This window comes from Centropristis striata, chromosome 1, assembly GCF_030273125.1.
Source record: "Centropristis striata isolate RG_2023a ecotype Rhode Island chromosome 1, C.striata_1.0, whole genome shotgun sequence".
NCBI classification, from domain to species: Eukaryota; Metazoa; Chordata; class Actinopteri; order Perciformes; family Serranidae; genus Centropristis; species Centropristis striata.
The window spans coordinates 31,980,803-32,007,382 of record NC_081517.1 but is presented as its reverse complement, the minus strand read 5'-3'; the positions used below and the strand labels follow the sequence as shown (position 1 = coordinate 32,007,382).

Sequence of the window (26,580 nt, the reverse complement as noted above, 5' to 3'; positions counted from 1 at the left end):
TTATTTGAAGGGCTCATGATTAGACTGGGAAAATCTTTGTTGGACAACCAGCGTCGTGTGACAGCTTAGCGTGGTTGTTAAGCTTAGAGAAGCCAGATAACAACAAACCCTGCATATGTTGAACTGTGCTTTGTAGTGCGAGCCTCTTTTTTGTCTCCTTATACATTTTGTATCTGGAAATAATTAATCCTACACCTACGCCCACAGCAGCACTTTTCTTGAAGAAGTTTTCAGAGAAACATGTAGCTCTAATCACTTGCTCTAATCATAACTACTGGGCGTTTTTTGTGTGGTCATTAAATAAGGGTTTTGCACTCTGATTCACCACTGTTGGCCAGCAACTCGTATCCACTGGTCGGTGTTGTGAGTAAAGTTGTGGTGGCGTGTCAGTTTGTGTCCCCCCCAGTCCACAACTTGCACTGATGACAGGTGACCGATGATGAAGGCACCGGGGCAAGAAATTAAAAAGCACAGAGGCGAGAAAAAAGAAGGGAGGGAGAGAGGAGAGAAGACTGGCGGGTATTGTTATTAGAATATGACAGACAGCGCAACACAGAGTTTTAAACCTTTTAAACTTCAATAACCCCTCACTTGACCACGGACGCACAGGTCAGCAACAGACACCGATGTATACGTCACAGATAGTGGGTGTGTAGACTACATTGGTTCTCAGTGTTATAAGTGAATATTGAACCAAAAATTAAATTAGCTCTCATGCATATTTCATTATGCAAATTGTTGAATAATACTGTAAGAAAAGAGACTTGAGGGGTTTGGCATGCTCATTAAAAATATCTCAATGGGAGAATCTGGATGTTTTTAATGTAAATGTCGCCTGTTTGACAGGTGCACAGAGAGGGAAAGAGGGAGAGACAGTTGTACTAATTGAAAGAAAATATTCAGATGAGAAGAGAAATGGCTCATGTGCCTTCTTAAAATAGGCTGTTTCTCCTCATGCATTTTTGTCCCTAGTTTCGCACATAATTCATCATTCACACTATTTCAATAATTTATTTAAACCAGGAAGCATCATTGAGATAAAGTAGCACTTCAGTGTGAGGTAGCATTGATGTTATTACACGTGTCTAGCATGGTAATATATTGCTCCAACCATCCCCCAACAAATCATATTTGGCTGTGAAGACTGGCCTTGGCATGTTTAATTATACATAAATGTCATGTATGCTTTTTTATAGCTGCACACACGTAACATGCATGCAGACCCTCACCTGTAAGCACAGAGTAAATATACATAGTGTGCTGCCTTACATAGCCTGTGTTAATAAGAGTGAGAAATACTTACTTTTTGTGTGTCAGAGGAGAGGCCCCCCCTGATAATTAAAATTAATTATCTGGAGTCTGGGGCAAGTTACTCTTAAAGCCATAGGTTATTGTGTTCACTGCTGCACACTAGAAGTGTCCTTGAGCAACAGCTCTTCAGTAGCCATTGTGTACCACCTTGTGTATGAGGGAACTCAATGATTCCATTAGTGTAATGTCCTCTCCAGGTAAACCAGTAAGGACATATTGTCGGCTCTCTCGTCAGTCTAAAGGGTCCTTAAACATAGATGACTCTTGAGTGTCAGGGTGAATGTAGTGAATTTTATGTGAGGATATAATGCATCTCAATGTATTGTTCAATGTGTCAGAATCCTCTCTCTCAATAGTGCTTTGGACTACAAAAGACATATTATGCGCATCTGTCAGTGGGTGTCTGTAAGCATATGTATTTATATACCCGAGCATCTGGAAGTGTTCAACTAACATCATCTTCCTCTTCCCCATGTAGATGCAACAACCGCACCCAGTGTGCAGTGGTGGCTGGACCAGATGTCTTCCCCGACCCCTGTCCTGGCACATACAAATACTTGGAAGTCCAATACGAGTGTGTCCCATACAGTAAGTATCCTTTATTCAAAAGGATTTTATCTCTTTATTAGAAGGACTACTAGTCATTTGTTTGAATGCACAGTGGATTTAGTAACAACATCCATTCACATATTGTGGACTTGTCATTTTAAAGACGGTCAGTATTTCAGACACTGTCAACACAAAATCAAACATACATAAATTTCCTCTTACCTGTAGAGATATTTTTGGTATGAGTTGCAGAGTCTTGGAGATATTGATCGTAGAGGTGTCGGGCTTCTCTTGAGTATATTGGCAATATATGGTACTTTGATTCCAAAATACAAAATACATTTCAGAAAATTCAACAGCAATGTCTCTCTATATATAGGTCTTGAGTAACCTGGTCATGATTAGGGACTATTTTGAAAAAATATTGAATTGCCATCATTTTGATTATTATTGCAATTGCTATTTGATTCACAATATGGGAGATAATGATCATTTGTGTTTTTCTCATTTTCAGTAAAAATGTATTAAAAATGATCATGCAGTGATTTTTTTGTAAGGTCTGTACCAAATAAACATGCCAACTTTTGTCTATAGAATACAATACACTACAAGGCCAGGACACACAGCACTGCAACACTTTTCAGAATAGTATGTTGACCAGTTTTATCGGAAACACATTTTTTGCCTTCTGCGATCGAAACTGTAATTTGGATTTAGATTACTTGTGCAACCCTCGTCATGATTTCTGAAAATAGACATTGCTGTTGAGTTTTTCAAAGTCATACTTTTGGTGGTTTGAGCACCACAGGCCAACTGCCGTCTAGTCCCTTTATATTTAGGAGAAGACATCTCTCTGTTCGATATGTTCAATGGAATATGGTGATTAAAACAATCTCATTTTCAGATCTTGATCAATTTTTTTCTGTTTTCTAAAGTTTGCAAAAAGCCTTTGCCTTTTTTTAAAAGGTCTTCATGCTGATTTATCAAAAACAACATGCAGTTTACTCCAAAAGGAACATATTTAGTTTGAGTGCCACGGTCAGTTTATATGGGAAACTGTGATGACACTGCTCACTGGGAAACTCCAAGGGAGGAAGGATGAGAGAGGAGGATAGGCTCCAGTGATGGCAGATGGTGATGTGACCTTTGACCACGTGATAACAGACTGGGAGGTCGTATTCACTGGAGTGAAACCTCCGTGGGACATGGTCGCTAAATATGCCAACAACTGTGAAACTTTTTATCTTTCTTTTTTTATCAGCACAGCTTTCCCCCCAAAATCTAGGCTACAGCTCATTGTATAATAAATGCATAAGGGTTGAGGGTGGAATCTTAGTGGATTAAAGACATCTATTTGTCCTTGATGTTTATTTCACAATACATTCCAGCTTAGAGGGTTTGTCCAAAGGCAAAGCTAAGATGCAAGTTCTGTGTCTGTTTTATTAAAAAGCTAACTCTCGAGCGATTCCCCCGATGCTCCCTCTCTCTACTTTTCAATCACAAGATGGATTCAGATTACTTTGTTCACATGGAAGTTATTTTTATTTGATTTCGGTGGTGGAAAACCTTACCTTAGAAGTCAGCCAAACAAGTGAAAACTCTGTTTGAAAAAAAAAACAACAATAAAAAGGATTATGCTAAAATTATAAAACATTTAAAATGCTACATGAGAGGACACATTACTAAATGCATTATAGAATACATGCACTAACTGATGTGGAAGATACATACACGCAACTCTCTAAATCCAATCATAGATACACTGCACTGAAGTTGCAGATTGCAAACATAATTTTCAGATGAAAATACACAGTTTTTGTTAATTAATATAGCATGTTGAACAGAATATGTCATACTTCTCCATTTTACATTGTACATGGTGTCCTTTATAAAGCTCACAGAAAGTTAGTACAAGATGCAGCGTGGGAGTTGTGAAATTAAAATGTGTCTATTTTTGTACACATGAAGTCCTGTATATGTTATTGATTTTTGTTCAAAACTTCCGTGGCAGTCATACAAAGACATATAGAGTTGAAGTAGTAGTAGAGGTGAAGAGGTGAAGGAGTTAAAATAAATTAAAACTTATGAGTGTTTCAATCATAAGTTTTATCACAATATGACATTAATTATTTGGGCAATGTATATAATTCAATTCAATTCAGGGACCAACAATCGATATGAGACAATATTATATACCCATTCAACACAATCGGCTACATTTATATCAACTCACAAATTTTGCTCAATTCTTCCACACATTTAAGTGAAAATCAACCTATTTTAATAACAAGGAAGTAGAAGGAATATCTTAAAGATGACGATACAACAATGTTTCACTTTGTTTGCACCAATGATATATAATAATTGAATCGATATATCGATACAGAGCGATGTATCATTGCACCCCTATTAAAATACAGTCAAGATTTATTTACAACGACAAGAAAAACATTCAATCTGGTCTGTACTTTTTTCACAAAAAAGGTTGAAAAGTGGCCCGAGCCTCTCTTGTTTTGAAGAAATCTGAAGTGAAGTCTTGTTAAGAGTAAGCTGCCTTGGTTCAAGTTATTGTCAGTTCATTTTAAAAAAACAAAGAAAATAAGCTTGCTATTAAGCAGAACTTGTTTTTTGTGTGTTAGGGAAACTTTGGAGTCCAATTATTTTCTCCTCTCTCTTCCTACAATAACAAATGTGTGTAACAAATGATTTGAACTTTAGCTTTTGAACTTTTAGTGCAGCAGAAATCCCACATACTTATTTTGAGTCTAACATGGTCTGAGTGTGCAGCCTTGGCACCATGGTCCATATAGACGGCCAAGGTGATCTCCCACACTGAAGCATTCAATTATGTCTAGCTAAACGGCTCTTGCCTGGCGTCTAGAATGACCAGCAGATTAAATAATAGGACTATCAGAGCCCTCTCTGGAGCAGATGGAAACACAACCTGATACCTGCTTAATGCCCCACCGAGTGCGCGTGCACACACCCGCACGCCACACACATCTCAAGCATCAAACCTAGGGTGTGTGTCAGTGTGTGTTTTCACTCTTGTCTCATCCATTCATTGGAAACTTGTCTGCATGTTCTGTCTTTATCTTTTGTTCTAACTGCACGTCTGAAAATACAGCACCCTGTATTTCCTAGATTAATCGCTGGGAAGAAGAACAGTAGCTTTGGAAGAACCGAGTGCAAAAGGCAGATGAGTTGCATGCCGATCTGATAAACAATGGGTCCGTCAGGGTAACGTTTCCCCCCGCAAAAATAGACAGCATCTGAAACCAAAGTCATTAGAGAGCTCAGCTAACAGAAGGAGGGACAGAGAGAGAGAGAGAAAGAGACAGAGAGAGAGAGAGACAGAGAGAGAGAGAGAGAGAGAGAGAGAGAGAGAGAGAGAGAAAGAGAGAGATGGAGCACTGGAGAGAAGGAGAGAGAGATAGATAGATAGAGAGAGCCTTTGACAGTACATTAGCAGTTTTCGTGTACTGACTAAGTGTTCAGGCTGGATCAGGTAGCGCTGTGATACACTACCTGGCTCCTGTGGGTGTGTTTAGCCATGAGAAAGGTTGCACAACGATGCAGAGAAAAATATGATGTATAAAGGTGAAGCTTGGATACCATGACTCCACACTTTACAGTGTTTTTTCTGAGAATACCTGAAACTTTACAAGGCAAGACCCTTCACTGAGCTCTCATATCACATCCTTAAAATATTTATGGAATCAATTTCCTTTGTAGGGCCCTAATAATGCCTGAACCTTAGAACAAGATACTTTTGCTCCCCGACATTCAGGCCGGCGATCCAGCCGTCTACGATCAGGCTGGCGTGCTTGACACAGCAAATCAATTCTGTCAGCTGCGTTGTTGTGAAAGATACATTTTAGCAAGACATTAAGCGGTGATATATCTCCAAAATGTTGCCATAAATCAAGACGGATCAATAAAGGAGGCTTGTTTTCTGAAATATATGAGAGTGTACTCAAAGTGTCGCATTCCGAAAACACTCAACAACTTTAACAAATCATCATATTTCCATTCGAAGGCAGGGTTAGTGCACTCAGATGGCTGTAACATCAAGGGGACATCCATAACTCAAGTAGGCGTCCCTCGACATTAAGTGCACTGGTAGTGCTGATTGTTGAGTGTAAACACCTGACCCCGGGCGATCACCTCTGAGGCAGAGCGATGCTAATCACAAACTGATTGCACGGGAAGAAAATGAGCCGAGCTCCAAAGAGACACCGCTTCATATTGTAGATTAACACTGATGTTGAAGTACAACTGTTATGTTTCCCACTACATAGATATTGTAAACAAATCTCAAAGTGGGTTGTAAAACAAGTAGTTAAATTATGTACGGTTCAGTTTTCTGGGAAAATTTGCCCCTCCATCTCGCCTATTTTTTTTTTTTCTTGAGGATTTTTTGGCTCGCTCTACCTTCACAGCTCTTCATCTCTCCTCCCTGCACTGCAGGTTTTTGGCTTTTTTCCAAAGCTAAAATCAAGTGCTCTCTCGCTTTCTCTCTTTGGCTCTCTGTGGTATGAGTGTGTGGCAGTCGTGTGCCAAACTAGCCAGCTAGCTTTGGCACTAATTAGCCACCTGTGTATACTTGCTCATTGCACTGCAGGCGGACTATAAATATCCATACATTAGCGCACTACTGTACAGAGTACTTCTTCCAGGCAGCTCTCACACTTGGATACATTTAATCGCTACAAATATGCCATTGCTGCAGAAAAAGATATATAATGATTTTATACTGTTTCATTCACAGTCATTCGTTAAAAAAAAAAAAAAAAGGGCCACTTGGGATTATGTCTATCCATTTCCTCATCTTCATGCAGCAGACCCTGGCTCTCCAACTGTCGTTATGAAGCAATTAGCCTACTACCACATTTAGTGTATTAATCAGAAAAGCCAGCGATATGTTATGCAATACCCATGCAGTCTATTTTAGACAATAGACGTGGCTCAGTAGGAGAGCTAATTAAAAGATAAAATCACCTTCTTGTCTGTCCAATTAAAGACTTCTGTCAGATTGGACCCTTGGAATAACTTCATCATGATAACATGAGAAGAGCCGTGCGTGTGTGTGTGAGGATATGTGTGTGTGTTGTCAAGGAAACAATTGCTCATAGCCAGGTTTCTGTCCCTGTGTGTGTGTGTGTGTGTGTGTGTGTGTTTTGGGGGAGTTATGGTGCACAGAAGTCACGGTTTGGTTTATACCCCAGTTTAGGAGACAAAGTTTGGTGCAAGTTTGGATGGAAAGAAACACAAATGGATAATAATGATACGTTTCTTTTCATTTATTTTAAACATACAATAGTGAAAGCGTCACAAACCAAATTATATTGTTGGGGACCGTTTTGCCCAACGCTAACTCATTATAAAAAGTGAATAGCACTCGGAAAATGCAGACTTCCACCAAAGCCAAAGGCGTATTCACATGCTCCTGGGATGGTCCCGTTTCCAGTTCGGAAGCCTATCTTCAGACATCGGTGTGTTCAGGAGCCTTAAGTCATAATGTAAAAACAACATGGACTCCACAAAGAAGATTTTATTACTCAGAGTGTCCAAACAACTCATTGGTATGTTTCATTATGAGTGAAAAGGAAACAGATCATTGAAGCCAAAAAATATGATCAGGAAAGTAGTTTTTTTCAAGAATTATTTTACTACATAAACACAGCTCCCGTTTCTCACAATGTTGATGAAAGAAATAAAGTAGTTAATGTATCCGCCCCGTGATTTGGATCCACTAATATTTAATTGCTATTTCTTGGCCATATACTACACGCTTCCACCAAGTTTCATGAAAATCAGGCCAGTAGTTTTTCTGTATTCCTGCTAAGAGAAAACAGTAACAAAGCTGAACCTCCTTTGCAAAACTAACAATAAGGAACATTTCAAACACTCCAAACTTACAAACACTAAAAACACTGTATTATCCTGTGAGAACACTTTCCCAAAAGGCGACATCTCACAACAGGCTGTAAAACTGAAAAAGCATATTTTATTCTTCACTGGATGTACACTATTGGGAAAAGGCTACCACTAGCTGCCTATCTCATACGGCATTCCCCTCCACTTTCACTTTCTTCATTATCTATTCGGTCCATCAAGTGGGGGCGTTTTATCCCAGAATGACAATGGGTGCAGACAGACCTTTCTCTACAGCACTATGTCTGGCTATGCAAAACTTCTTATGCCAAAAAAACGAAAATGCAGAACAGAATTACAAGGGATGTTTCCAGTAGTTCCACCTTGGCTCATAAATCACCTAGAAATGTATCATCCTGATCAGCACATCTAAGGGCACTTTCACAACCCAAAGTTAAGTCCGTTTCAATTGTTGTGAATGTGAATTGTATTCTGGTGGGGACCAAAACAACCGATCAAAGACCACTTGCGCGAGGGGTTCTCATTCCATTTCCAAACTAATCCTAGCGCCGTTCGATTGCACTGTGAACGGAATCTGACCCAATTAAAGGAAATTAACCAAAACGCAGCAGATTTTGGGCTCCTAATCAAATCGTGAGGTCCCATCATAGCATAAAGATTAAATTTGTGTTCTTCTGTTTCGCTCTACAGCAGGGATGGGCAACTGGAGGCCCGGGGGCCGCATCCGGCTCGCACCCTCACTTGAAGTGGCTCTCAGTACAACTACATGCATTTGAGCATGAAATCTTAAAAGTGCAGTGTAAAAATGCACAAAATTACTTCTTGCAATTAATGTTGGTTTGCTGTTCTTGCACTGAAAAAAAAAAGAAATCCCAGTAAGTGGTTATTTTTTATTTGCTTCAAACCTTTTGTATTCCTATTTATACTGTTATACATGCATTTGAGCATGAAGTATGTTAAGTTACTGCACTGTAAACATATCTAAAATTGCAGTTTCATCATATCTGGTTAAGTGCACGGCCCTATATGTGGCCCTCTGGTAGTGTTGATGAAAAATTATGGCCCCCTCCAGCATTGAAGTTACCCATCCCTGCTCTATAGGTTACCACTGAGCTAAAGCTAATTTCTCATTGCAGAATTATCAACGTGTTGCTCAAAATAATGTAATATTTACCTCCGTGGTCAAGGCAGATCGTGGTAGAAGTGCATCAAGGCTCACCTTCTCTGATTATACAGGTGTATGATTGAAGCACGTTGGAAATAATGGATCAACACATTGTCCACCCGTTCTGAGCATTTCTTTTCAAATGTATTTGGTCGGAACACCAAAGCAGGATTACAGCCGGTATAATCAAAAGGTACTCATGGTGTGTTCAGCTCCAACATGTTTACATTTTTCACCACCAACTTTCCAACCAATAAGAAATAATTCTGCAAGTATATTTCAAGCCTTCTGCCCTCATACACGCCCCTCTGCAAATCTTTTTTTATTCTATTTTGTCCACTTACATTTATGCTCTGTGAAAGCAAACCAGACTAGATACAAAACGATCTAAAAGTATCAATATCACTCTGATTCGGACTAACCAAACGGACTTGGATTGTGAAAGTGCCCTAAGTGATGCCGCTGAATGGGCTTCAGCATATTAGATGCCTCTTACCCTACCACAGTGAAGCACCATTGCTGCTGTAGCTGATCAGGAGCAAGCAGTTGGCTTTCCCAGCTCTGGTGTTTCATTTGCACTTACTATAGTGTGACTGGCTTGCACGCCAATCTGCTTGTTACTAACCTCGGCACATATTGCAAATACCATACGGCAAAAGTTTCCAGGCAGAACTTGTGCTTGTCAACTTAAGTACTAATACATGCACCAGCCTATATACTGTGTATTCTGATGGACCGGATTGCGACCCCATACGGTCACCGTTTGGTTTGGATACAAGAATCGTAACAGCCCGATTGTGAGTGTATGTCCCTGTATGTGCATGTACAGTACACTGTATGTGTGAGTGTGTGTTTGTGTGTACACATATGCAGGCGATTTTGTGCTTCCCAGAGAGAGCGATGGAAGATGGAAAGAAACCAAAGAGACAGAAGGGGAGAGAGAGCGAGGGTGCAAGGGAGCGAGAGCGACAACTGAAACAGAGATAGAGAGAAATGGGTTAGACGAGGCCAGCAGACGGGGAACAGAAAGAATGAATTAACTGATAAAAGACACAGTGTGAGAGGTGGACAGGGTTGGGGGGTGCTGGAAATACGCAGGACGTAACAGAGAATGAACTAGGAGAAAGGCACAGCTTGAAATGACAAGAGAGAATGGCAGTAGGTGAGGATGAGAGGACGGAGAAAACGAACAGAAAAATGGCGAGAGAAGAAGGAGAAAACTGTGTGTCCATAAATGACCTTGGGCTGTAGCCGGCTGAGCTGATTGGAGATCAGAGATAGTCGTGGTTAGGCTGCTGTCGCCACTCGTCTGCAGGAGCACACACTGATGAGCACACAGTCTCTCCTCCTAGACGAATACCTCCTTAATAAACCATATACTTTCAATAAAAATGCTAATTATCTTTACACCGCACCAGTCAGGTTCACACTGCTTCTGTGTGAGCATGAGAAATAAAAACGGAAAAGAGAGAGGGAAAAAAACGACAAAGAGAGAAGGCATCCAAAGTACAGCCCTGTTCATGTGATTAAAGAAAGTTAAAAAATTGAGAAGATACTAACACAGTATTAATGAATATTTAGATGATTTTTAATGAATATGAAACTAGACAGGCAACACATTGTCACAACAGAGCATTTCTGTTAGTGTTATTGTTCTGCTATTTTTTCCTAATATTCATTCAAAGCCTTTTTAGGAATAAATGAGCAAAATGGGGTTTGTTTTGTAGCTGGAGAACTAACTATTCAACAGTGCAATCTAAATGGTTCTGCAAATGATCAGTCAAAGATACTGGATAGATAAAAACTTGCCACACCTCTGCAGAATTAAATTATGAATAACACGGAGGAAAAGATTGAGACGATGCTCTCTTGTTGACGTCTTGCTGGAAACAAAGACATTCTGCGGCAAATTGCCTTAGTCCATGTTTTTTCTCCTCACTCTTGCCGCTGAATTAGCAGCACAAAAGACCTCTCATCTTTTGCATACTTGAGCTAACCTTCAGAAAACCTCTCAATAAACATCTCACCGACTTATATTCACTCTTTCTAATCCTGTGGACTGAAAGATGAATGATTGCGATCTGTGAAAAACTTTCATTTTCTTAACCTTGTCATTGAGATTAAAACTAGTGATGCCTCGGAAAAAAAAAAGAAAAGAAAAAAAAAACTTGCAATGAGGTCACCAGCGGAGGCGTCCGCTAATCTAATGAAACAACAAGACGGGATACAAATTGAATGACATTTGTTTGACATTTTGTTTGCCATTTGGTGTACTTGTTGCTGCCACCCTTTTTCATTTGAAATCTATTAGTCTATGGCAACCTTGAACCTGGAAACTACGTGTTTTCCTTTGTGTCTGGGAGGTTGTATAAGAGACTCAGGTGATGTGAAGTCCTTGTTGTCATTAATCCCCCTCGTCTCAACCACAATGTGTCTCTTTGTATTGTTTAAAAGTGTGTGTGCGCTTTTGGTACATCAATATCTGTCGTTCTATCGCACACACACCCTCTGCTCTGCACGGACACACTATCTGCTTTCTTTCCGAGGGAACTGCTTCCTTGTGGTGAACCATTTTATATCTTCACTAGTCACAGCACACACACACACACACACACACACACACACACACACACACACACACACACACACACACTTGTTTTAGGTTTAACACGATCTCCTCCCAGAGATTGCTTATTTATCGGGAGTTGTGCTAAGCCGCACCAGTTACCATGCATTTTTCATGAGCCTAGGATTTAATGGTTGCTTGTGTGTGTGTATTTGTGTATGTGTGCATGTTTCTATGTGTCACATATGCTTGTGTATGTCCTATGGTTGGTGATGAGTTTTGGCTTTAATGTGTTAAAGAATTTATGCATGTACTGTGCAATATGTAGTGCACTTGTGCTATATATAAACAAGTGGCATCCGGAAGTCCTTCCAAATGCCTCTCATTCCCTCCTCTCCTCTCCTCTCCTCTCCTCTCCTCTCCTCTCCTGGGACCAGTTCCATTCAGCAGGTCTCTAACGGTCTTGAAAGACACAAGGGCACTGCCTGCTGGATTAGGTTTCTGCCATGTTCACATTCCACTCTGTCCCCCTGGGAGCAAGGTGGAATGGAATTCATATGTTTAAGAGGCTTCGAGCAAGTGTGCACATTTCATCGCGGGGCGGCACAAGCCACCCTCCGTCGAAAGCTCTGAGGATAGCGCTTTGAATATAATAGACAGGGAATTGGTGTTGGGGTTTGAAGCAAACCAGTGCATTCAGTGTGCTCCCACCTCCACACACAGATGATTGCGCACTCATACACAGAGTCACACAGAGTAGGTGACATACACAAAGCGTCAGCTCACCCACTGTGCATCAGAAAGCATTTTAATGTGGCAGTTTTGGCTGGTCCACTGAAATGTGATCCCAGTAATCAAATCAATTTTCTGGTTTTCATTGCTCTGTTGCTATTAGCATATATTAAAGAGCTCATTATCTCAGGTCGTTTTGCATTGCTGTATTTTGTTCTGCACTAGGGATAGGACCGCCAGCGTGTATCTGTGTGTTTTTCTCTGTCGTGTCACGCTCTTGTGTGTGTTTGTCGTCAGTATCCCTCTCCCTCTCTGTGTGTGTCCGCATGGCACGTGTGTCTGTTCCCCCATATGTGTGTGTGTGCGTGTGACATATGCAAGATGCATTACTGTCAGATAGCTTCCCCGTTGCAGTGCAGTCTCCTCAGACGCTTACGTAATGTTATTACCAATCACACATGGAGAGCATCCTGGCACTCTCACAAGGTTAGGATGAAATATGAGAATGATTATGAAGATCTGAGATTGTATTATCATGATTTCCTTATTATTGCATCATTAATCTATTTTTGTCTCTTGTCTCTCCTTTCTTTCTTTCTTTCTTTTTCCCTCCCTCTCTTTGTTTTTTTCTCCAAATCTTTTGCCTATGGCTCGTGCAGAAGTGGAACAAAAAGGTAAGCCTGTGAAACAAGCACGCCCACATTCACACATGCTAAGAATCTGGGGTTGGGTGTCACATTTTGATGCCAGCGCCTGAAGCGTTTTGTACCTCATGGCAGACTGACATCTCTTTCAAAGTCACTGCTGCTATTTTAAGACAGCTTGATCTCGGCATATAGAGGCAATTTAGAAACACTGGTTCTCATTAGAGACACTCTAGGCCCATATTATTTCATGGTATCGCGCAGAATGTCACTTAACAAACGCTCCATGGGTCGAGCACGTTTTTTATGAGGAGCCAATGAACAGAGAATTACACTGACATTTAATATTTCAAATGCTTCGCCATGATATGGAAATTGTGCCAGTGCTTTGAATAGCCAATGAAAATTCAATCAATATCCACGGCCCTTTGCATGGGATCTGAAATTGTTATTGGGAAGAATGGGAAAAGCACAATGCACATCTGGCCCCGTTTGTGTGTGTATCTGCTATGTGTGTGTGTGCATGTGTATGTGACAACATTCCAGTTAAATTACAAAGGTCCCTATGACTCCGGTCGCACTGGCTTCCCAGAATTTACTACGTCTCCCACATCACTCATAAAACATGACCCCAGTATTCATGGATGGGAATACCAAGCACAGAGTGGGAAATGAATTATTGTAACAATTGCAGAAACAGCAGGCGATAAAAGACGCATTCGGCTCTACAGTTGGTTGTTCCTGACAGAGATAGAAAGGGAGGGAAAGGAAGAAAGAGCTATGAGACTAATGAGGAGCCGGGCAGGGAGGGAGAAGTGGGAATTGACAGTAAAGAAGGGGGAGGGGGGAGGGGGGGGGTAGAACAAAATGTGCCATTTTCTCTTTTTCTCTTAGCTGAGAGCATGGTATTATCTGTTGAATGGGAGGCATGCTGTTGCTGTTCTTAAGAATGACAGTGACTATACAACATTCAAATCACAACACAGTAAGCCTATCGTGTCATCGTCACTCACTGGTGGTTAAGGTTGAGTTACAACACAATTTAACATTTATGAAAAGAGGCAAACATTGCACAGGCACTCAGAAAATCTAGAGAGAATAGTTGACATTTTACAGCGACTGCATAAAAATGTATCTAATGTGAGATTTTTGTCATTTTTACTCCTTAGTATTTCTCTGCCCTGGCATTCTGCGAGGAGTATACCAAAGTGAGCATCTCTTTGAGTCAGATCACCAGTCCGGCGCATGGTGCAAAGACCCGCTGCAGGCCTCAGACAAGATCTACTACATGCCCTGGACGCCGTACCGCACGGACACGCTGACAGAGTACTCGTCAAAGGAGGACTTTATCGCAGGCCGTCCCACCACCACCTATAAACTCCCACATCGTGTGGATGGGACTGGTTTTGTTGTCTATGACGGTGCTCTGTTCTTCAACAAGGAGCGCACCCGCAACATTGTAAAGTTTGACCTGCGCACTCGCATCAAGAGTGGTGAGGCCATTATTGCCAACGCCAACTACCACGACACCTCGCCATACCGCTGGGGGGGCAAGTCGGACATTGACCTCGCAGTAGACGAGAATGGCCTGTGGGTGATCTATGCAACAGAGCAGAACAATGGGCGCATCGTGGTGAGCCAGCTCAACCCCTACACCCTGCGCATTGAAGGCTCCTGGGACACCAGCTACGACAAACGCTCTGCATCCAACGCTTTTATGATCTGCGGAGTCCTGTACGTTGTCAAAACCGTCTATGAAGATGACGACAATGAAGGGACGGGAAACAAAATCGACTACATGTACAACACCGATAAAAGCAAGGAGATGACGGTTAACATACCGTTCCCTAACTCCTACCAGTACATCGCTGCAGTGGATTACAACCCAAGGGACAACCTGCTGTACGTGTGGAATAACTACCATGTGGTCAAATATTCGCTGGACTTCGGCAACAATGGTAGGTCCCATTTTCAACCAAATTCCTATTTTTTCTCCGTCTCTTCCTTCTCCTCCTGGCATTCTAAGAACCAGTGGGTGGGATTTTGTGCAGGCGTGCTCAAAGTGTTGATGACAGAGTGCCAACCTAGGGAGCCACCATATGATTGAGGGCCGCACGGACAAAACGCACTTGCAAGTTGGCCATCGTTAGCGCTAACTTTAGCTACTAGCAAAGCATTACCAGTAGCATTCTACAAGTAGCCATTCCTAACTGGACAGATGCTTGTAAGGGTGCAAAGTCTGAAGCAAAAGCAGATTTAATTTAAGAAAGTAAAAGCATCAAAATTGACAGCTTAAGATTAAATTAGAATAAAAGCATTCCACGTCACATTCGGGGGCCAAACTCATTCTGTGAGCCAACATTGGCCCACAGGCCACACCTTAAGCAACTATGACTTAGTGGCCAATATGTTCTCATCCCAACTCAAACAAACAACCTTTTGTCATGGCCCTCAGTATGTAATACGATGCACACAGAACCCCTTTGCTTTGATTTCGGTTCATATCTGGGAGGGTGCGTCACTTCCCACTAGTAACATGCATAGTTGCTTTTCAAAATAAACCTGCATGTTCATAGGAAGCGGTTAACTTTTGGCAATAAAACCACTTGTTTAAGGAAAACGATGACTTCCTCAGTTAACTACTGGACACAGTTAGGCGGGTTGACTCCGAGTAATAGTATTGACTCTTGGTTTCACACAGGCCACAAAAAAACAGTCTCGTGGGTCAAAGTCAGGGGTCTCGTTAACCCATCCCCCAGCAGAGCTCTGCGCTACAAATATTGTACCCAAGGCGTACTATACTGCCTCAGATGGGTTTACATTACAGTCGATGGGAAGCCTGGTGCGTCCCAGGGCTCATTTCAAGCTAATGAAAACACAAAAATTCTTACTTTCATGTGATTATACACTAATGAAAACATAATTATGAATAATTCATTCCATTTCTGCCAATAGAGCCCCCTAAATCCTGCACACTGCTCCTTTAATGTCTTTTCATTCCTGACTTGGTACCATGTGTAATAATAAGAAAAAAGGAGCAGGTTTGAGCACTTTTCTCCATTAAATTTATTGAACAGGCTGTGATGTGAGTTTGTTTTTTTAATCTTCACATGGCATACCTTGGCATATTTTCTAATGCTTTTAATATTCATTCATTTTAATATTCATAATGATAAATGCTTTTTTTGTTGTGACATAAGGAATACTTACAGTCAGTAATCTTCTTCTAATAATTAATTCTGCTAAATGACTTAGAAAGGAAGAAAAAGAAAATCACCATCTGTGCTGACACGGTTCTCAATTATGACTGTTCCCTCACCACCCCACCCATGGTATCTGCATGTTTTCAGAAGAACAAACAAAAAAAACTTGAGAATACTTTTTTTAGACCTGGTCCTGGATATGTTAGTGTCAATTAAATTGAAGATGTCAGCAGAGTTGCAAATGTTCCTGCTTTAGTCAACGAAAGACTGATTCAAAAAGGCGTCATAAAGGCTACCTTGATCTGCACCTTTAGAGCAATATCTCTAATGATGTTATGCTGAGCCTCACATACTGCACTGTAAATGCCTCTTGCCTTTTACTGTACCACTTGCCAGCCTTCTCTTTAGTTTCCCCAGCGGCTTAACAAATCGTAATGCTTTCCTTGAGAATGGAGCCAGGAGTGTCTGGAGGGAGGAGGAACTGATATCGCTTTCATACAGGACATCCACTTATGGTGACGATCTGAAGACACTTCGAGCTGTCTTTTAAGTTATTTTTTTGTTTGTTTTATTGTCAACCAATTCATATGGGGCTGCTGTCACAGGTTTATCTTTGGTTGTTACCATTCACAGAGAACAAAGCCTTTAAAAATGTAGTTATTTACATATTACCAATAAAATAATGATAGTGTCAGCTGTTTTTAACAAACAAAAAAGCTTTGATAAACTGACTGCCTGCTGTTCGGTGCTGTGCAGGTGGCATACAGACAAGGTTATTGACTAGCTGGTGAACATAGAGGACATGTAGCTTCTAAAAGTCAAATATTTCCCTGAGGGCCTTGTAGAGCCCAGAACAGAGCTAAAATGAGACTTAATACTGAACTTTAATTCCTCTGCTCAATGTATAAACAGGCAGCTGTTTGCTGACACATTTGCCACAGTAATTTCATAAGGTGATAATGTGTCAATGTTGTGTTTACAGCTTGCTTTGCTGCCAAGTGGCCAAAAAAAAAAATCAATTATTTTTGCTTAAAAAGCTTTCAAATCCTTTGAGCACCACAAACATAACTCCATTTGTCTTCATTACTTACCACTAGGGGTAGGTAAAAAAATATGAGTTATCTGGGTGAACAGGTCCTTTACACTGGCAGGGTCATATATGAATCAGGAAATCAGGTTAAATGCAGGTTAACCCTCTAAACCCCAAGCAGTTTCACGGGTTTTTTTTTTGCTCCTGTCACATTGTACTCTCTGTGGCCTCATTCTACTGCTCCGTGTAAACAGCCTGCAGTTCAGCCAAAGTTTCACTAAAATATTCTCACGACTTTCAAAAAAAGCATTGGTCACAGATGATTTGTTACGGACTGTTGGAGAGTTTCTGGCTATGATAAATTGTGTAATTTGGGCAAAAAAAAACTTTTTAAACCTGTTGGTAGGTCATTGGGTTCAGAAGGTTAAAGATGAGTTTGGTTTAAAAAAAAAAAAAAGAATTTGATAGATACGTCTATTTATCTAAGCTGTACAGTGTCTGACTCTTACTAACCCAGGTTACAGAGTTCATGACTCATTCAGCTCAACTGTATTGCTGTGTCCTTCTCAAAGGTCTAGGAATACTGTGTAACCTAGAATGACTCTCTGGTGAGAGGTTAGAGTCCACCTTCCCCTCCTCCCCTCAATCCTTCCTCTGGATGGAAGGGCTTAGGCCCCTGGAGCCTGAAGGGCTATTTGCCCAGTGTAATTGCCTTTCAGCACCTTTCTATGGAGTGGTCAAGGCAGTCTGGCTGCGTGTCTTATTAAATGATGTCTGAATTAATGCATGCTCTTACACGCAGTTAGGAGGCGCAGTACAAGGAATTATAGAGAGAGGCGGTGTTAAACTTGGTTTCTACCGATCAGTGTGCGTGTGAGAAGAGAGGCCCTGTTGTAAAAAATGTGTGTAAGAGTGTGTTTATGCGTGCATAATGATGTGCATGCCCCGGTGCTAATGTACTTACGCTATGAGTTTGTGTTTCTCTATTCATGAGTGTGCATATGTGTTTATTGGTGCACGCTTCAGAGCGTGATCACTCTCATAATGGAGCTCTGGGTGTCTCAGGAGGCTCTAAAGAGGAGATCAATGGGGATTTCAATGTGGAGAATGACCTCCAGTGCACAGCAACAAGCCAGACTGCTGACCAGCGGGAGATAAATACATACAATCAATGCCACCCCGCTCCTTTACTCCCCTCCTCGCTCCACTCCCTCACTCAATGAAGACAAGGAATAAATTAACTACCTTAACTGCATGATTTTCTCATTCTTCAGAAAATGAGGCGATAAGTCGATTCAGCCAAGTTTGTTGTATGCAGGCCCTACATCTTCCTCTCCATTCCTTATAGGCTTGATTTTCTGTCTAGGATCATTATAAATATATTCACTGCAGGGTAAACTTTACATGTTCGAGCCCTGGTGGGTTTTTTTTCCTTCTTTATTTTCCTTACTCAGTCCAGGAAATAGGCCAAAGAAAGGGGCCGTTCTGAGGGTTTACACTTATTACCGACGTAGCGTAATGCTCACCCTGTTTTTGTTTCGGCTCATATGGACTTCTTAAAAGATATGAAATGAGACAGGAAATGGGCCGTGGAGAAAGAGAAGGCCCCGGTAGGCCACTGAGGACTGAGTGAAATTGGGGTACAACACAGAAAAGACCAATTACTGTGTTTTGTCTGTCCAGCTGGCTAACAAAGGCGGCTCACTGGGCGCTTTCAGAAGAGGTCATTCTGAAGCACTTGCACTGTTTGGACGAGGCAGTTTATTCATTTCTGAACAGTTTATATCTGGATCAGATAAAGCTTCCATTCCAGCTATAAATTTGCCAATTTTGTACGACTACATTTGATCAAGTTCAAGTGTTTGTGCTTGTGATAAGAGTTGGGGCTTTTTTTAAAAATAAGAAAAAAAGTATTTATACCCCTCAGTACTAGAAAGAGTAGTAGAAATAGAAATACCAAATTGATCCCTGGATTGAAAAATATAAATGTCTAACCGAGCCCTATATACCACATGAGATTTGCCTCAGGCATAACAATGTAAACATCACAGAGAAGCAATAAAAAAAAGCAACGCTGGGTTCACCTTAGGCCAACAGATAATATAAAAGGTTTCCTCCCATACATTCCATCACGCAGTTGATGCAGCAGAAAATTATCTTTTTGAAATGCATATTTTTCCTCCCTTGGAAGAAAATGGACTGCATCTCTACTTTTATTGTCTCCCATGCCTGTTTGTGTTTCGTCTTTGTCTGTTAAATACCCATTCTTTTCTCTAGCTGTCTCTCACACAAACACATGCACTCACAATAGCACGAATCTCAATATTCCCTTTTCCCCTTTTTGTATAGCTTTCTTTGACTCCATGTTTTTTCACTCTGTTGTCCTTAACTCCCGCTTAATCTGCCCTCCTTTTTCCGCACCCAACCCTTTCGCACATCACACAAAGCTATTTCACTCAGTGCCCTTAGATGTATATATTATAGAGGCCTAGTGTGTGAATGCCTACATAAAGTCACAGTCAAAGTCACTTGTCTCTGCATCACCCCTTCCTCCCGCCCCACACTCCCCAAACACTCTCTCTCTCTACTGTTTATGGAGTTGTTTCATCATGTCTTCTTACATGCATATTATAGAGGCCTGCCCTACGCAAGCGGCATGGCTCCGATGAAACATTTGAATAATTTATCACCTCCAGTCTGCCTTGCCACACTTTAGAAAGTTTTCCCAACAAAGTCGCAAAATTATTCATGTTATCTGCATCTTCGGAAAGGGAGGGGAAAACAGGGATAAAACTAAATAGATTTCAACTTGTACACTGCTGTTGTTCCCATCTTTGTTTCACTCTCATTTTCTTTCTCCTCATTTCTCTCATTTTCTCCCCCTACCCGAAGTCTCTCTGCTCTTTGTACTTGATTCTTTGCTGCACATTTTTCACATCTTACTATATATTCTTCTCTTAGCACTCTCAAACTTTAGAACTATAAGGTGTATGTCTGCTTAAGTTCAGGTGAGCCAATCTGATTGCACTTTCTACAGAATAGAACCCTCTGAAATTGATATAAAAGAAAAAAACATGTAATTATTAAAAATTAGCCTGTGGGTATTTTTGTTCTGTCATAAAGAAGCAAGAGGGGGAAAATCTAGACTGTTTTACATGGATTTTATAATAATGATTTTTTCAAAATGACTTATGCAAGAAAATTCACTCTGTGTACATGTATTTCAATGCTTTTACATACTTGTGCATAACGCTGTTGCTGCGGTTGCATTTCTTAAAATTGATTCATAATGATTAATAGTGAAAGATAACTCAAGCTTGACTTAATACCCAAGTACAGGAAAAATGAAGGGGAAAAAAGATAGTCAGAGGCCGAATAACAAACTGTTTTTTGCATTTGTCTACATTAATTTTGGAACTTGAGTGCATTTTGCTCAATTATTATTTTAAATATTGAGGGTTTTTTGTTTTTTTATAGTCAAAACTCTAACTCGGTGTGACATCCATGTAACAACAAATAAAAACTCAATTATCTTAGCCCATCGCTAACTTCAAATATTTGAAGTGTCTACAGTGATATCCTCAATCTTAATTAGAGAGTAATCAAATGCTGGCATTCTATTCTAATCTATTAAATACACAGTTATACAGAGATGACCTCTGCTTGCCTCTCTTGCCACTCTGTCAGTTTACAGAAATGTTAAGGTTCACCTTTGAACTCTTAATGGCTGGAATCACAGAGCTACATTTCCTAAGGAAGTCAAGCATGGAGTTTCTATTGTCTTTACCTCCCTTTCCTCTTATTTACACCCCTGATCACTCACCCACCCACCCACCCACCCACCCCTCTCCTCTCCTCTCCTCTCCTCTCCTCTCCTCTCCTCTCCTCTCCTCTCCCGTCTTGCCTTCCTTGGCTCCAGATTGCAATCAGGCGACATGGCTAAGCAGTGCAGGAAATGCTGGAAACAAGCTAAAGTGGAGAGAATAACAGGAGTTAATGGTTGAAGTGGAGACCCTCTTTCACCAGACCACTGATTAGAACAACCCACGGCACATTTCTGGCTTGTCACACCATGTGTGCGTATGTGTGTGCATATTGTCTGCGTGTAAAGTCCTTGACAGACGTCACGTGACTGCTCACACCACTTGAGATGAATCAACTCCTTTAAAATGAGCGCAGGTTTATTTAGTATTGTTGCAAAGTATATATTCAAACTGAGACTTTTGTTGTAAAACAGTGCCCCCGCCACACATAGGTAACAGCTAAGGTGGAGAGTGGTACTGCAGCAAGGGAGAAAGCAGGAGGCTTTCAGAACAAAACCCCATAAAACTGTAAACAAAAATTCAGAGGTAGTTCTGTGACAAGATGATGAGGGAAAAATTGCCGAAATCACAGTAACTTTAGAGAGCACTGTGTTGTGTCACAGTGGAAAATATCAGTGAGAGACTGTCACTCTGCTTTTCCTTTCTGTTCATTACACTAATGAGAAACACAGACAAAACTACTTAAACATGTTCTCTTCGCTGGATGTGTTCACCAATTTACAGGAAATGCTTGGACAGACTGAGAAACAATGGTGAATAAAATTTTATCTGTACATTTGATCAGTAATTAGAGCTGCCATGTTATTTTCTCTTGTTATTGTTCTAATACAGATGCTAGCTCAGAGAGGGACTGTGCAGCCAATGAGTGGTTCATGAACTGCTTTAATCGGGGGGGGGGGGGGGGGGGGGGTTAACTTCATTTTTTAGGTGCATTCTTCTGGTTAGTACCAGTTATATCCCATGACCCGCAGTCTATTTTTTTGACCTTTTGCTCCCACCAGCAGCACACTAAAAAAAACAGCCTTCTGTCTTCTAAATCGCACACTGCCCAGATGTTGCACATTTGAAACAACTAACAGGAAATAGCCCCAGCTCTAATCTTAAAGTACTGCTACTAAAAAAGTATCCACTTCCCTTACTGAAGTAAAAATAGTAATACCACACTGTGAAATTACTGCACTATAAGTAAAAGTCCTGCATTTAGAACTTACTGAAGTAAAAGTACAAATGTATCAGCATCAAAGTGTACTTAAAGTAAAAGTACTTGTTATGCAGAATGTCCCCACTCAGATGTCTAATCACTTTAAATTGATCTTTTTTTTTTTGCTAAATCTTTACCTTAAAAGTAACTAAAGCTGTCAGCTTAATGTAGTGGAGTAAAAAGTACAATATTTGCCTTAACCCTTTATCGGGCGAAGAACTATATTTGGTAACTTCAGCGAATATCAAAATTGGGTCCCCATGTCTCTCTGTGAGGTCGTAGAACCACATGGATTTCTTCCAGCTAATCAGCAAAGATCAGGCTACGTTACTAGATTAAAGTGGCAAATCTGCACGAAAAAAGTTGCAGATTTACGAGAAAAAAGTGGAAAAAAAATTTTTTCTCGCAGATTCACCACTTTAAATCTCATAAATCTGTGCATTTTTTTTCTCTTGGATTTGCCACTTTAATCTCGTCAACTTTTTTACCATTAATTTAAAAAAATTTTCTCACAAATTTTTTACTTTTTTTACCGTTAATTTGAGATTTTTTTCTCACAAATTTGTAACTTTTTTAACGTTAATGTGAGATTTTTTGTCTCATAAATTTGTAACTTTTTTACCATTAATTAGAGGGTTTTTTTCATGAATTTGTAACTTTTTTTCAAAATATTACCCCCCTCACCCGGGTCCGTATGTTTTTTACACATTCTGGCAGTATGTAATATCCTCCAATATTCTCTAGGGTTGAAATTTGGAATTTGCAAGTATTTCAATGAGTGCCCTATTAAGGGTTAACATAAAGTTAAGTACTCAAGTAAAGCACACATACCTCATAACTGTACGTAAGTACAGTACTTGAGTAAATGTACTTAGTAACATTCCACCACTGGTATTGTACTGTGTTTAACAGCCGGGTATTGCGATATCTTTCTAGTACCGGTATACTGTGCAACAATAGGTCCAAGTCAAACTGCTTCACAAAAAACAAGTCCAATCCTATACACTAGTAAACAGTATTATACAACAACAAGACCACAGTGTCTTTCACACCGTAGTCTACAAACACCCCTCCCCTCTCCCTTCTTCATCTTTTCCCTCCCTGTCCTCTCCCACCTTGCCTATCTCCCTCAATCCCAAATAGATTACGACACAGTCGTCTCAGCAGAGACTGAACTCTGCTTCAGAGAGTCTGGTGCACCTGTTCCTTGCCTGCAGTGTGTCCTTATCGATTGGATTGCCCCAGCCGGGTCCTCTGCGTGCAGTTGGCCTTCGTGCCGCTTCGCTTCTGCCAAAAAGCAGATGCCAAATTAAGCAGGCCTGGCCAGGACAACAGGGTGGAAGGGAAACCCACAGCCTCGCGGGAAGTAAATACAGAAGAGAGCAGCGGGCAGAGTGTGTCACCATGGCCAAGCACCATTTACATTATATTGCTCAAATATATATATTTGGGGGGGGGGGCAACAAAGTGGATACAATCTTAATTTTCAAATGATGGGTCATGGTAATACATTTGGGTATTATAGTAGTAAAATATTGAATAGCCACAGGTTCTCTTGCTAGAGGCTCTCATTCTAACACAGTAATAGGATTTTGCTCGATGCCTACTATATATTCATACCTGTTGTCCTCACAGAATTGACATGAATTCAATGCATGTCTGGAATAGGAGAGGCCACAGTCTGGACTTTAATAATGGAGAGAATCATCAGCATATTACTTTTAAGCAAAAAAAACAAAACAATAAGAAATTGGCCTGTTCCACTTGCTTTTTGCTTTGAACAAGGGAACTTCCCCCCTCCGATTAAGAAAGAAGCATGTAATTGGCAAACTTGCTGCAGGTGTAGGTGCAGAGGGATGACATGATTATGCAACTGGTAAGCCAACAGGGTTCCACGCTGATGTGTCTGTATGTGGAATCTTTAGCTGTGGAACGTGGCGGTACCCCGGCAGCCATTTTGAGAGAGACTCTATTAGTTGAGGTTGTTTTCTATCTTCAAGTATCGCTGCTTTGAAGTGCTCCGTTCTGTCTTATCAGCACACTCGAGCCACTCGCCATGAGCTCTGTGTGCGTACCAGTGTGTGTATTGCATGAGAGTGAAAAGAAAATTTCTGTTCAAGTGTGTGTATCTGCATGCATTTGTGTGTGTGTGTGTGTACGGAAGTGTGTGTGTGCACTCCAGCCATAGGGGCAGTGCTTTATCGCAGTATGCAGCCCTATTCAATGTCGACTATCCAGCCTAGAAAGCTTTGTGGCCTCTAGTAAGATTATAATTTTGCTTTTACCCCTCTGGATCCATCCCCTCCAACTGTTCAGGGTGCGTGTGTATCCGCATGCATTTGTGTGTGTGTGTGTGTGTGTGGAGTCAGGGAGGCAGTAACTTTTAAGGAAACTGCTAGAAAGTAATCATCTTACATATTAAGGAGCATACAAGCATAATAGACACTTCATCACAGTTCTGTGAAACTTCTGTCTTAATTCAAATCCCACTTCTCTTTGCGTCTTTGCCTCTTTGCCACTCATCCCCAGTCACGCTCGCCGTCTGCCACTTTTTTCTGAGGACGTGGGAAACTTGCCAGGGGAAGTTCATCTACTCCCCCCTCTTCCCGGCTTCAAACTTTTGTGATGTGTGGATTTACGATCCCTCTGTTTACCGAGTGAGAAGTCAACAAGAGCATTCGCGGCAGCAGAGGCAGAGACAGGCAGGCGTACCCACACAGAAAAACATCGCCACACACAGTCAAACGCACACGCAAGCGCGCGCACACACACACACACACTATCTGCATGTCAGATGATCATGTGCCCGCATTCCAGGCTGACTGACAGCATCTCTTTGGCCCCTCCAGTGTGGTGACAGATACACAACTCCAGGAACAAGTTTACTGCCAGCCTGCCATTGTTTCACCTTCCCCTGGGCTGGCTACAGGTCACAAACACAAACAAAATAGAAGAGAATAGAATGAAGTAGAATAGAACAGTCGCTCCATTCCAACTGTTCTTGAGCGTTCAATCATTTCAAACAATCCTTGGCTATGATAAAACGCTATTTAGTATGCTAAAAATATAAGCCAACATTGTGCGAATTGCAAACTACTTCTGCTGGAATATTAGGTATGTATGCAACCACTGGACATGACACGAGCATAAATATCATATATAATGTTCACAATGCTTCAGTTAAGGTGTAATAAATGCATCTAGATTAATAGATGTTATTGAAAACCAATCAAAACTCTTGAAGTCCGTCATGTTGTCAGGTATTGTAGCTGCAGGTGAGCAGAGGATGGTTTCAACAATATATTTATTGTCTTTGTACAGTTTTTTAAATTAAATATATATCAAAAAGGATACATCACATTCTGTTTCATATATATTTTAGATAACAACAAAATTTTTTTGGAATCTGGGTTGTTCATATATCAGGCATGATAGTGATAGTAAGTAATGCAATTTTGCACTCTGTTTACCAGTTGTTATGGAGTAGTATAAGTTTAATTTTCCTTTTTTAATTAATGAGAACTTTAAGGACTTCTTATCCATGCTGGCAAGGAAGCTTAAAAAAAGCTTGACCTTGTAAACAGCAATGAACTCAAAACTCTCACCACAGGGTTCATTGGAATTTGGCCAGTATAATAGCCGTTAGTATGAACATATAATGATATGATAACACTGACTTATTGTTTTACAAAACTATTACCAAAATTAATTATCCTAAGCTAATTGTTTTTAAAATGTTTGTGTTTTTTTGTTTTATATATTTAAATAGTGCTGACTGCAACAGTGAACCACAGATCTTTTAATTTAATGATTTATTTTTCTTCTTAATTATTTAATCTAATATTTATTGGAGATACTTGCCTGTATACACTTACGGACTCCAAACAGAAAAATTATTTTCATAGACAATGCAGCGACATTCTCTTAAATTTTTCTTAATTATATTTTTTGAGAAAAAATATCATAAGTCAACTTCAGATGTGCCAAATGTTCTTAACCATCCAAATCTGCTCTAAGCCAGGTGTGCTGGATTATGTATCACACTTGATCATTATTGTTTAAGCCCCATAAACATCATATAGGGCAGGTGTTGTGCTGTGTGCAAATACTCCGGGACAGGCTCAAGAACTTGAGAGATGCCACCAAAAATAGGCTGCAAGACGCAGTGAAATTCACATACTGTCAAATAAAGTTTAAAAAAAAAAGTAAGCATGATGTTCCAGAGTCAGTCACTTCTGATCTTCAAATAAGAACAATTTGTTTTCCTATATCACGGGGAGAACATGCAAACTCCACACAGAAAGGCCCTTTGCCGACACCGACGGACACTGGAGACATGGAGGTGAGGACACGCCTCCAACGCCCACAGCGTCCTAATCCCAGTTGACTCTTCATATCAAAATTTTAAAAGATGAAGACCACACTATCTATTCATCAACTTTATTTCCATCACATCA

General features: G+C 40.6%; 1 protein-coding gene across 1 annotated transcript in view; it reads left to right on the top strand.

Moving 5' to 3' along the window:
• adgrl3.1 (adhesion G protein-coupled receptor L3.1) overlaps nt 1-26,580 on the top strand; it is a 140,219-nt gene that overhangs the window by 59,742 nt on the left and 53,897 nt on the right. The window contains exons 5-6 of the mRNA XM_059338568.1: nt 1,790-1,899; nt 14,035-14,823. Of these exons, the coding sequence (XP_059194551.1) occupies nt 1,790-1,899; nt 14,035-14,823 (899 nt within the window). The remainder of the gene's footprint in view (nt 1-1,789; nt 1,900-14,034; nt 14,824-26,580) is intronic.